General features: G+C 42.6%; 1 protein-coding gene across 5 annotated transcripts in view; it reads right to left on the bottom strand.

The window, feature by feature from the left end:
* Positions 1-13,331, bottom strand: part of PLCB1 (phospholipase C beta 1) — a 1,287,346-nt gene that overhangs the window by 373,422 nt on the left and 900,593 nt on the right. For all 5 annotated transcript variants that reach the window (XR_003941444.1, XM_030196316.1, XM_030196317.1 and 2 more), the window contains one exon: positions 5,366-5,436. Coding sequence is in view for 4 of the 5 variants with exons in the window: in XM_030196316.1 (XP_030052176.1) it covers positions 5,366-5,436 (71 nt within the window). In the remaining variant the exon portion in view is untranslated. The remainder of the gene's footprint in view (positions 1-5,365; positions 5,437-13,331) is intronic.

Raw genomic sequence — 13,331 nt, 5'->3', positions numbered from 1 at the left:
TACTTTATCTGCTATTGCTTCAGGTACCCATTTAAACTACAACTTTCAGAGTCTATATAGGTTCTCCAAACTTGGACATAGATCCCACGTGCACACAGAAACTAATTAGCCAATTAGGTACTAACAACCAATTGTTGAAGTTAATTGGAATTGATTGGCACTGGATTAATTGATTGGCATTGGATTTCCGTGTGAAAATCGGAGTGTATTCTATAACAATGCATATAACAATTAATTGGATATCAGCACTATTTGGCGTTAATTAGTGCTGATATCCAATTAGTGCTAAGCATATTCTGCAAACCAGTGTGTGTAAATATATCTGCTCCGTGTCTAACTTAGGGGCCAGTATTTATACCAAGTTTTACTTGGTGTAAATGGCCAAGGCTACAAGTAGGCGCTATCATGGCCACTAGGCATATTCTATAAATAGTGCCTAAATGTAGTCACTGTCTACAGAATAAGCCTAGGCAGAAATGTTTTCCGCGCTAATTTTTCAGGCACCATAAATAGAATCTAGTCCTATGTGTGCATCTGCCCTAAATCCTATTCAGTAACATGTGCCCATAAATTTCATAGTGCACAACTCAAAAGGATGTGTGGCCATGGGAGGAGCATAGGTGGGTTAGGAGCATTCCCAGAAATAAGGTGCAATGTTATTGAATACTTGGATTTATGCACCCAGCTCTCATCAGTTGGGTGCAAAGATTTATACCAGGTCTCAGTAGGCATAAGTCCTTGTGCCCAAAGTTGGAAGCGGGAATCTGTGCTAAGGGGTGAATTCTATAAATTGCACCTAAAAAATTGGCACCAAAAAGGCTTAAGTGCTATTCTACAAGCCACACCTACGGTTAGGCATGGTTTATAAAATAGCACTTAAGCCCTGGGGGGTTGTGAGCAAATTTAAGCATGTCCATTTGCACTGATCGAAATGTGGTGCAAATGCCCCTGCCTAAATTTACATGCAGAACCCCGTTGTACTATAATTGCATGCCTAACCCAAAGCCATGCCCATGATTCACTCCAAACTGCCCAAGACCCTCCCATTTCCATACCCCCTTTTTCAGGATGTGCATAAAATGTAGGCGCAGATCATGTGCCTAAATTTATAATTGATTCCAATTAGCACCAATAGTTGCTTGTTAAAAAGCCAGTTATTGGCACCAATTGGATCATTATTCAATTACATTGCATGCACAAATTGGGTGTACATCCAAATTTACACACATCATTTTTGGTGTTTTTTATAATATTAGGGGGTAAGCGCTATCCTATAGAAGCTCCTATCTTTGGGTGCCATTTACTGAATCTGGCCCTAAATTCTTAAGGGGGGGGGGACTCATTGTACCTGTTTATAATTTGTCCTACAGAGGCACTAAGGGGCCCTTTTACAAAGGCGCGTTGGGCTCTACACGCGTGCAGCATGTGCCAAAATTAGACTACTGCGCCCCCTGGTGGTAAGTTCAGATTTGCCATGCACCCTTAATGCCTGGATGATTTGTTTATTTATTTCCTCCCATGTGTGGCGTTTCTGGCGGTAATCGGAAGTTGGCACGCAACGACCGGTCACTGCGTGTGTAGTGTGTGAACCCTTACAGATAGATCAATGGGTGGCTTTAAGAGCTCAGGCTGGTTTTAGGTGCATGCTGGTTTCAGTTTTACCGCATGCCATTTTCCTGTCCCATTAAAAAAAAAAAAGCCTTTTTTTGCAGACATGGTAAAAACTGGTGTGGCGTACGCCCAAAACGCGCACATATGCTACTGCAGGCCGCTTTTCACCGTGGCTTTGTAAAAGGACCCCTAAGCAAAGTAGCCAGCTGAAGGAGATGCTTCATACTCTGTTCCAGTGGCACTTTCTCACTAGTACCAATATCATAGAAAAGAGGTCTGACAACAGAGGAAATGTCAAAATGTCTAATAAGATTTCTAGGCTCTTATGCATGATGATGACCCATTAAACCCTGCATGTGGAACATGCTTAGTAACTGGGAAGAATGTTCTACATCTTGATATTTCAGCCTGTCTTCACTAATGACACATGAGTTGAGAATAAAGGAGCTTAATTGGTTCTCCTCTGTTTTTCACATCTCAGCTTGCTTTCCATGTTCCTTTTAAAACATAATTCAAAGTCTTAATTGTTAGTGAAGTTTTTATTACTTTTCTGATAGATTACAGGCTGACAGTAGTCCATTAACCTTTATCTGGGGGGGAAAAAACAAACCAAAAACGTAACAGTTGTTATAGGTGAAGCTTTCTTCTTCCGCCAGATGGCAGAAGAGCACCATTTCATGAGCAAGGAAGTAAAGCAAACACCCTGAGGTAAACAGCGACAGATCGACTGTGTCACTTTAAACAGAAAAGAAATTCATTTAAAGTTATGTGGATTTTCAGTAGAGGTAAATGTAAAATGCCACCACTACAAATCCACTTATAATTTTAAAATGGATTTCTTAGCCACTTACATTTAAACCTGGTGTTTTTGAGTTCAGAGTTAAGCACATAATTGTCCATTCACTAGCTGAATTTCAGCATTGAACAGGTAACACTGCTCTTGGTCTGTCCCAAAACCACAACCTTTTTTTTGTTTGTTTGTTTTTAAATTGTTGAGCGATTTAAATGGTCAAAGTTATACGCACATTCAGCGCTGATTTCAACCAAACGTAGTTATGTTGTCATCATTATCCGGAGTACTGGCAGAAAGTAGGTGTAAAGCTACTTTGTTGTATGGGTGAGCTAGGTGGTTGCCTAGTCACTGCCTGGGATGATGTGAGAAGGGGTACATAAAAAGTATATTTGGTGGGACCAGGGCTGACTGAGGTCAACCTCAAGACTGGAGGGGAGACAAGCAAGGCATCAGACCTTTTCACTTAAACACAAAATCTAGATCACACTATGAAATAACTTAAAACAAACTGGCACTTTACTGTACTCTCATGATGAAGCACAGATGAAAAAAAAAACCACAGTCAATTCAAACACCAACTTATATACCTTGGATATCTTCTCTCCTACTCACACTTCTTAAACTTCAAGGCTACTCAGGATCGGCTGATGGTATTCAGGTAATTATTATACAGTTCATTAAGATGTCACACTTGAACAAGCTGATGATCACATACATTAACAGATACTACTACTATTTATCATTTCTATAGCGCTACAAAGCATACGCAGCGCTGTACACCATACACAAAAGACAGTCCCTGCTCAAAGAGCTTACAATCTACCTTTGCTTCTGTAGCCTGGTGCAGTACAAAATGCTACTCTTCTTCCCTTAACTTTTCCTCCACTCTGCCATAGAAGTAAGGTCCCATGGGCTGCCTGGGTGGTAGTGAGAGGAAATCCGCCAAAAAACGGAGAACTCAAACACCCCACAGTAGAAACAAGTGTGTAAAAAAGTGGGAGAGCGACCAAGGATACCAGAAACTGGAAGATGTTCGTTAGTAAACAACTTTATTAATAATTTGAAGACTCGACACAACGTCTTGTTTCGGCTGTCAGGCCTGCATCAGGAGTCTGCTTTACACAGTGCTGCGGAGCAATAATAATGACAAACCTTTGGAGATCACACAGCAGACTCTAGGGCAAAGTATTGCTGAGTAACATTGAAGATGATCCTTCAGGTGTGACATAGTAGTCTTTAAAAAGACTGTTTAAAAAAAGGGGGGACCGTCAGAAGCACTGCACGCGCTGCTTGAGATGTGGTAGGCCTGAATGTCCCGAGATGCCCCTTTCTCTTTCCACTTGACACTATTTGGGGCAAGAAAAGTCTGCACAGTTCCTCACTATAGCAAGCCAGCTATAGATTTCGGACCTGTCACTTGCTCCGGTCTCTGAATCCTTGCTCTTGCAAGTGCCACTAATATCTAACCGGTTGGGTATAGAAACATGATGGCAGATAAAGGCCATATGACTCATCCAGTCTGCCCATCCTCCGTAACCCCTAACTCTTCCTTTTCCTACACGATCCCACATGCTTATCCCATGCCTTTTTAAATTCTGGAACAGTCCTTGACTCCACAACCTCCACCGGGAGGCCATTCCACGCTTCCACCAACCAAATAGTACAGCCTTAGATTACTCCTGAGCCTGTTCCCTCTTAACTTTGTCATATGCCCCCTCATTAGTCGGAAAATAGGAAATTCAGCAATTTTACCCATGCAGTAAAAATGGGCTTAAGGCGAGGTAAAAGTTTGGTAAAAGGCATCCTTAGTGTATAAACCAAGTAAAAAAAATATATACTATAGCCTAGAGTACAGCGCTGTTTGGTTTGGATTTATCTAAGTGAAATTATGGCCAACCCTAGTTCAACTCTGCTTCTCTGACCTTGATGTGGCTGTGGATGGTGTTCCGATTAATCCAAATGGATTTGCTTAGTCATAGGGAAAATGAAATCTACTGAAATACTTCCCTTTCCCTATGTGTCTTTCTGTCTGTCCTCCCCTTATCCTTATTGGTCCTGTCTGTCTGTCCTGATTTAGATTGCAAGCTCTTTTGAGCAGGGACTGTCTTTTTCTTCATGTTCAATTGTGAAGCGCTGCGTATGACTGGTAGCGCTATAGAAATGATTTATAGTAGTAGGCAGGGGAAAGAGAACAGCAGAGTTAGATTTGCTGATATGCTAACCTCACCACTACAAACAGGGGCACCTGTATAATATTTTTTCAAGCATAGGGCGGAGGGTGTGACAAAAAGTAGAGATATATAAAAAACAATTATAAAAATAGTTATAAAAGCAATTAGACATTAAAATCCCTCTGTTTCCTCAGATAATGCTTGTAACTTGCCTTGAGCTACAACTGAAAATGATGTGAACCAAATGCAAATAAATAAATAAATAAATAAATAATGATGCTTTTCCATGTGACTGTGAAAAACAAGTTGCTTTTTATGATGATCCTACGAAAACAAACTTTTATGTTTGTGTTTCTCCAAGCAAAGAGAGGACAAACCCTGCAGCTCACTGAGATGAATACAAGTGAATGAGTATAGCCGCTGCTGGTAACAGAATTATGCCTTGATCTCATCAGGCACAAGTAGAGGTATGTGGAATGGCAAAGATCTATAATATGGATGTCCTTGAGGAGAAGATCTCCTTTTTATAACAGGCACAAACATGCACGTTACTTGCATAAGTCACCCGAGCTCTTTTAAACTCTTTCAATCTCCCATTCACATCAATCACAGCCCCTCTGCTTAATGTGGCCAACGTTTCTGAATGGACAAAGATTGGGAATGGAACAAGCTGAACCAGGGCATGGTCGTCTACTTGACGTGTTACCCTCAGGCAAAAAAACATTTTTGCCAGCTCATTTTTAGCACTGCACAGAATCACAGACTTAGGACAAAAAAGGAAGGTGCTTACTTCATCCATTGATTTCTTACAGTCATCATCATCATCCTCGTCATCTTCATCACTTTCAATGTCGGCTTCCCCTGCAAGAATTTAATTACAACACAGTGACCAACTGACCATCGATTGGACAGAAATCAGAAAGTACTAGTGTTCCTTCTGCAGCATTGTTTTCCGGAATGGCTCACGTTTTTCTACTTAGCTTCACAAAAAATCACCACACTTTAGCAAACAGGCTCCATAACACAATGGCCCTCGGTGTCCTCAAATAATGTTTGCCTTTCAGAACAGCCAAAGAAGAATGAGCACAGGTTAATATGCACATTTTTGTTAACTTGCAACCAGAATTGTTTGTGACATAGCAGCTTGGAAAAAAAAAGGTTTTCTTGAAATTGAGAAAAATGCATGGATACTCTCCTCTATGCATGAATTCTCTCTCCTTCTGGGTTCATCCCAGTTTCACAGAATGGCTGGAATAGAATTTGTAAACAAACAGCACTCTCACAGCTGGTCCACTTTGGATTTATTCTATAAAATATTCTGGTGGACCCTTCTGGTAAGAATTGCATTTTATCATACTATTACGTCTGTATCATGAAAAGGTGAATGTTGGCTGATTGTCTTGCTACCTGTCTTTCTTAATAGAACCACATATAAACCTTTGACATCACTAAGGGTTTCTTTTGCAAAACTGTGCTAGTGATTCCTGCGTGGCAATTGAGAGAAAGCCCACAGGAATTGAATGGGCTTCCTCTCATTTATCGCACAGGAATCGCTAGCGCGGCATTGTAAAAGTCGCCCTAAAGGTTTACAGTAAACTATATTTTGGGAAACAATTGTACTACTTTCCCACTGAAGTAAGAAAATAAAATAGTTGGCATTCCTGAAAAATATCTTACTCCTGTACACAAAGAGGGGCATAATCGAAAGGGGTGGCCAAGTTTTCCTGAGGACGTCCTCGAAGGACATCCCGGCAAAGGGGCAGGGAAACCCATATTATCGAAACAAGATGGGTGTCCATCTTTCATTTTGATAATACGGTCGGGGACGCCCAAATCACAAAATTTAGGTTGACCTTAGAGATGGTCGTCCCTGAGTTTCACCAATAATGGAAACCGAGGACGCCCATCTCAGAAACTACCAAATCCAAGAAATTTGGTTGTGGGAGGAGCCAGCATTCGTAGTGCACTGGTCCACCTGACATGCCAAGACTCCAACTGGGCACCCTAAGGGGCACTGCAGTGGACTTCAGAAATTGCTCCCAAGTGCATAGCTCCCTTACCTTGTGTGCTGAGCCCCCCAAACCCCCCCTAAAACCCACTCCCCACAACTGTACACCACTACCATAGCCCTTATGGGTGAATGGGAGCACCTACATGTGTGTACAGTGCGTTTCTGGTGGGTTTTGAAGGGATCACATTTACCACCACAAGTGTAACAGGTAGGGGGGATGGGCCTGGGTCCGCCTGCCTGAAGTGCACTGCACCCACTTAAACTGCTCCAGGGACCTGCATACTGCTGTCATGGAGCTGGGTATGATATGTGAGGCTGGCATAGAGGCTGGCAAAAATATTTTTTACAATTTTTTTTGAGGGTGGGAGGGGGTTAGTGACCACTGGGGGAATAAGGGGAGGTCATCCCCGATTCCCTCTGGTGGTCATCTGGTCATTTAGGGCACCTTTTTGTGGCTTGGTCATAAGAAAAAAGGACCAGGTAAAGTCGTCCAAGTGTTTGTCAGAGACGCCCTTCTTTTTTCCATTATTGGTCGAGGATGCCCATGTGTTAGGCACACCCCAGTCCCGCCTTTGCTACACCTCCGACACGCCCCCGTGAACTTTGGTCGGGTCCGTGACGGAAAGCAGTTGAGAACGCCCAAAATCGGCTTTCAATTATGCCGATTTGGGCGACCCTGTGAGAAGGACGCCCATCTTGCGATTTGTGTTGAAAGATGGGCGCCCTTCTCTTTCAAAAATAAGCCTGAAAGCAATCCTAAAAAAATTCAGCATTAATTTTTTTTTATATTGCATAGAGGGAAAGGGAAATGGGACTTGATATCAGGGGCATAGCTACGGGTGGGCCTGGGTGGGCCTGGGCCCACCCACTTTTGCCTCAGGCCCACTCAGAAACACAGATCCATTTCTTTCTCACCCTCTCCCACCCCTGCTGCGGCGCTTGCACTTTACTATGGCAGCAACTGATAGACGCAGTGTCCTGCTCCGGGGTTTTCTCTCTGCCGTGTCCCTGTGTAAACAGGAAGTTACATCAGTGCGGCAGAGGGAGGGATCCAGAGCAGGACGCTGAGTCTACAAAGTTCAAGGCAGGCACTGCAGCAGGGGTGGGAGAGATGATCGCTGCAAAAGAACGGTATCCATATACAGTAGCTGCGAGGGCCCGTGGCAATGATGTAGTCCGTGGAAGGCATTGCGGGACCTCCAACAACTTGGCAGACCTCCCAGATCAAAGCGGTACGCCCCCCTCACCTCACCAATAATAAACTCCCGAGGGCAGAAGCGCAAGGGGAAGACAGAAAAGCCACAAGGCAATTCCGTTAAACGCTTCAGCTATGTTGGAAATTCGGTTCTTTCCACACTATTCACAAACGGACTGTAAAAGAGAAGAAAAAATGATCCTACATGCAACTGTCACCACGTCTCGAGTCTGGACTAGTTTGGAAATTAAAAAAAAAAAAATTCTCGAGGCTCACAGTCACATTACACTGATGGCTCTGTGGTGCCCGACACGGACTTCCTGTTTCTGCGAGGGCAGGACAAGAAGGGGAAAACTGGGCATAAGGAAGGACACGAGGAGGAGGATTGAAAAATAGAAGACATGCTGGATTGGGGGTGAGGAAAAAGGACACAGAGGAGGACAGAAAATAGAGGAGATGCTGAATTGGGGGTCGGGGATATAGGAAAGGAATGCTGCTCACAAGAGAAGGAATGAGGGGGTGGACACAGGGAGGAACAGGACATAGAGAGGGCATGCTGGTTATGAAGGAAGAATGGTGGAAGATTTTGGATACCCAGAATGAATGCTCACAAGGGTTGCTGGATAAGTGAAGGAATGAGAGAAGGAACGGTGGAGGGGGGAAGAATGGATGCAGGGAAGGACTGGACACAGAGAGGGGTTGATGGACATGAGTCAAAGAATGGGAGAAGAATCTGAACACAAGGAAGGACAGGATGCAGGACATGTTGGACATGAGGTAAGGAATAGGGGGAGATTATGGCCACAGGGAAGGATAAGAGCAGGGTCACAAAGGTGAGGTGCTGGACATGGGGGAGAATAAGAGCAAGGACACAGAGGGAGGATAAAGACATGGACACAGAAGGGAGATGAATGGTGGACATGGAGAGAGAAGAAAGGTCAAATGGACAGAGGATTTTGGAAAAAAAGTTAAGAGAAGACAGAGGAGTGCAGAAACCAGAGACTGGGACAGCATGGTTAGAAAAATAACATGACCAGACAACAAAGGTAGAAAAAAATGTTATTTTCTATTCAATGATTGGAATATGTCATGCATGAGAACTGAGCATGCCTAATATGGTGCCGAAGCTAGTGTCACTAGCATGGAGCAGTGCCTTTGACTGCTGGGCTTTTCTAAACAGGGGTCTGTAGGCTAGAGATATTCACCAGCTAAAGTATTTCATTTTTTTAAGTTCATGGTTGGGGGAGGGGGGAAGGGAAGAGGAAATGCATGCCCACCCAATCTGCCCACTGGCCCACCCAAAAACTGCCTTCTGGCTACGCCACTGATATACTGCCTTTCTGAGGTTTTTGCAACTATATTCAAAGTGGTTTACATATATTCAGGTACTTATTTTGTACCAGGGGCAATGGAGGGTTAAGTGACTTGCCCAGAGTCACAAGGTGCTGCAGTGGGAATCGAACTCAGTTCCCCAGGATCAAAGTCCACTGCACTAACCACTAAGGCTAATAGTAACCTTCATGGAGCAGCAGCTAAAACTCTTTAAAAAATAATAAAAAAGGGGTAATATGCAGAGTGGGAGGCATATCCCTGGCCACCCTTCTAGGCAAACTGGATGGTTTGTGCTGGTCGTTATCTGCCATCATTTAAAAACATTATTATGTTATCGCACTTTGGTCCCTTTACCATCTGAAAACACTTTGGAGACTTAACACATATCAGCCAGTAGAGGGCACTGTGAGACAATCAGTGTGAACAATGAAGGACCATAAAGTGCTGTGTACAGGACTTGTTCAGCAGTAGGGAACACATACATTTTAAGTATGGCCCTTGGCTACTGGCTGGTAAAATGAAAATAGACAAGGTTTGTAAACAAGCGGCATTTTCAGGCTGGATAAAAGAAAATACATATGATCTTGTGTTATATGAAATAGTTTATAGTTTATATAGTTTATTAAAACTTGCTATACCACCCATGCTGACTTGCAGAACTAAGAGGTTTTCGATCAATAAAATCAAATAAAAATAGTATAGAAAGGAATTACAAAAATGTTGATAGGAAAGAAAGTAGTAACAGTCGTATAAAGACATTCACAGCAAACTAAGGGGTCTTCTTACAAAGGCGTGCTGAAAAATGGCTTGTGGTAGTGTAAGCGCGGGTTTTGGGTGTGCAACAATCCATTTTTTAGCGCGCCTGTAAAAAGGCCTTTTAAACATTTTTGCCGAAAATGCATGTGCGGTAAAGACTCATGCGGTAACTGGGCAGTAATGACCTTCGCGCGCCAAATGTCACTTTGCGTGCGTCCGATATGTGCATCCAAAATGAAATTACCGCAAGAGCCACGTGGTAGTTGGTGCATTTTGGGTGCATGTAGATGCTTTTGCGACTTAGTAAAAGGACCCCTTAGCAATTAAAGACAAAGAGGAGGGAAGCAGAGGGGAAGGAGAGGGGAAGGGGTTGAGTAGGGAGTGCAGGGAGATGGTGGGGAAAATTGTCAGGGGAAAAAAAGGTGATAAGCTATGTTGAAGTTCTGAAAAAAGCCTTTTTAAAAAGCCAAGTTTTTAGCTCTATATTCACCTGTGCATTTAGGAGCATGCTATTTTTACTTAATGTAGCCAAATAGCTTTCAAAGTAGTAAAGAGATCCGGAAATGGCAGGAGCCAGTTATCCTTAGGTTTGAGTGTGTCACAGAATACAGTCTGCAACACTCTTAAAAAACCTTCTCTGGGGCCTATTTACAAAACTGTTTTATCTACTAATATGACAAATAAGGACTCAGTTCTGTACATGGTGCCCAAATTTGGGAACAAAAAAAATGTGTCCTAAGTGCTATTCTATACATGGCATTCCAAGATGGGTTTCGTTTATAGAATAGTGCTTAGTGCCGGGATCTGCACCCAATTTGGGAACAAGGATATACACCAACTGAACCCTGGTGTAAATCCCCGCGCCTAAATTAGGCACAGAACCCCTGAATTCTACAACATTGCGTGCAAATCCTAGAAACACCCCTGAACCATCCATGCCCCTCCCATGGCCACACCTTCTTTTCAGATCCACATGGAAAAATTTACATGCACGTCTTTATAGAATAGCAACTACAAAGATGTTCATGTAAATTCCAATTATCGCCTCTTAGCACCAATAATTGTTAGCGCCCAATTATCAACATTGACTAGTTAAGCAATTAATTTGCATGTACAATTTAGGCACACCCAAATTTGGAAGTGCAATTTTGAGCAATGTATATACAGAATTAGGGAGTTACTGCAGGATTTTATATAGCGCGCCTAGAGATCCACGTGGATAATCAGGCTTATTCTGTAACTAAATGCATAACTTGATTGGCTTAACAAGCTCATCAGCCCTTAACAAGCTATAATTAGCACTAATTAACACTAATTAGATTTACATGCACAACTCACTAAGCGGATTCTGTAATGAACTGTGCCTAAGTTCTCATGTGCACAGTTCAAAAGGGGTGTGGCTATGAATGGAAAAGTGGGCGTTCCCAAATTTATATGCATAGTTACAGAACATGGCCCAGTATGCATAAATCTACATGCTGGGATTTACGCCTTGTTTTCGTTGGTGTAAATGGACACATGTAGTTTTAGGTGCTTAATGTGTGGAAATTTCCACCTTAACAACTTCCAATGTGGTATATATCATTCAGTGTAAAAAATGTAACGAAGGATGCTATATTGGAGAAACAGGTCAGATGCTTAAGATAAGATTTAATCTGCAAAGACATCACATGAAGATAGCCGGTGCCAGTCAGGTTCCCACCCTTTGGGCCAGCACTTTACAAGACCAGAACACTGCACCAGTGATTTCATAGTAAAAATCCTGAAAGTTAACTTTAAAACAATACAGGAACGTAAGACATTTGAAGTCAGAATGATTGATTATTTTGACATCCAACAGACAGGACTTAACAAGGATCTGGGTTTTCTAGCCCATTATAAACCATAAAATTGTATTTCTCTGTTTATCACCCTCCTCTCACCTACCCACACCCATCCTGTTAGAATAGCAATGAAAAGCTTTGATGTCCCCATGCATACCTCCTACCCACCCCCACTCTCCCACCCTGTTAGACTGTCAAAAGTAATGCTTGGATGTTTCACTTATATATACTATCTGCTACTACATTTGCTTATTTCCGATCTGACGAAGAAGGGCAACCTTCAAAAGCTAATCAAGAAATGTATTAAGTTATGTCCAATAAAAAAGGTATCATCTTATTTTCTTTTCCATGTTTTATTTTGTTTGATCTCTATTGATACACATTAACAACTAAACCAGAACAAGGCAGAGAATGGGTGGAGAATGAATGTGAACTGCACTTTACAGATAACGGGGATAACACGGCAGATGATGTGACACAATTAATGCCCCCCATCGTGTAATCTGGAATATAGGTAACACATGGTAAAGAACTTTCCTCTTAATGAACTGTATGGCAAGATCTTGGAAATGCCCCCAACAGTTAACAGATGTTTTACAGTTATCACACAATGATGTTGGCATTTATCATGCTGTAACTGCAAAGCATTACTGCACATTAGTAACTAGGGCCCTTTGGGTTCTATTTAGATGCATTGGGCAGCAACAAAGTTGCAGGAGAGACCTATCTGCCAAATTATCCAGACATCACACTGCCTCAATATATAAGTGAATTACAGTGAATTAAGAAATCACTTTCAACTTATTTGTTGAGTTTTATTTCTAAATATCCTAGTAGACTAATAGAGCAACCTCACTTTTTAGGTTCCTGGTACACAAGGATTGATCATAAAAAGATTTATCTGGTTAAAATCATGTTTTAGTCGAGTAAATCTGTGTTTTTAAAATATGGTCCCTTTATTCAGCTAAGGTATGTGTGTGTGTGGGACGGGGGGGGGGGGGGGGGGGGGGAATTATCAAGGTGCGGTAAAAGGCAAGCTTTTACCACACCTTGATTTACCACAGGACTCTGAAAACTGCGGGATGACAGGGTAAATTAATAATGCTGGTTGTAAGCCACCCTAATTCAGCTTAATAACATCCTTCCTAGTAGAGGCGTAGCCTAACGGTTAGTGCAGTGGCCTGCAAACCAGAGGAACTGGGTTCAATTACCACTGCAGCTCCTTGTGACTCTGGGCAAGTCTCCAAAGAAATTCACACATTAATGCAAAGTACAGTCAATTGTTTCTCTATTACTGGAAGCCTTTGGTCTCCCAGGCCTGGTCTGAATTTACAACATAAAAGGTCTGTTGACTCAGGGGCTGATGATCAAACATAGGCACTAGAGGCTACTAGCGCCATATAGCACCCATGTTTGCTCTTGCCCTATGATCAGAGCCCATGAGCATGTGGAACAACACTCTTGTGGGATATGACTGCAAGCAGCATGCACATGCATGCTAAACAAGGCTTTTACTATTCCTCCCCAATGCACAGTTGCTCTTGTGGCAAACCCGCAAACCCTATGCCAGCTTGTAGCAGGCGTTAAGGTTTGCCAAGCACTGGGAAGGAATGGGGAACCCTGTCCAAAAGGATCCTGC

The sequence above is a fragment of the Microcaecilia unicolor genome, chromosome 3 (assembly GCF_901765095.1).
Source record: "Microcaecilia unicolor chromosome 3, aMicUni1.1, whole genome shotgun sequence".
Taxonomy (NCBI): domain Eukaryota; kingdom Metazoa; phylum Chordata; class Amphibia; order Gymnophiona; family Siphonopidae; genus Microcaecilia; species Microcaecilia unicolor.
The sequence above is the reverse complement of the archived record's forward strand: the minus strand, read 5'-3'. Positions and strand labels throughout refer to the sequence as shown.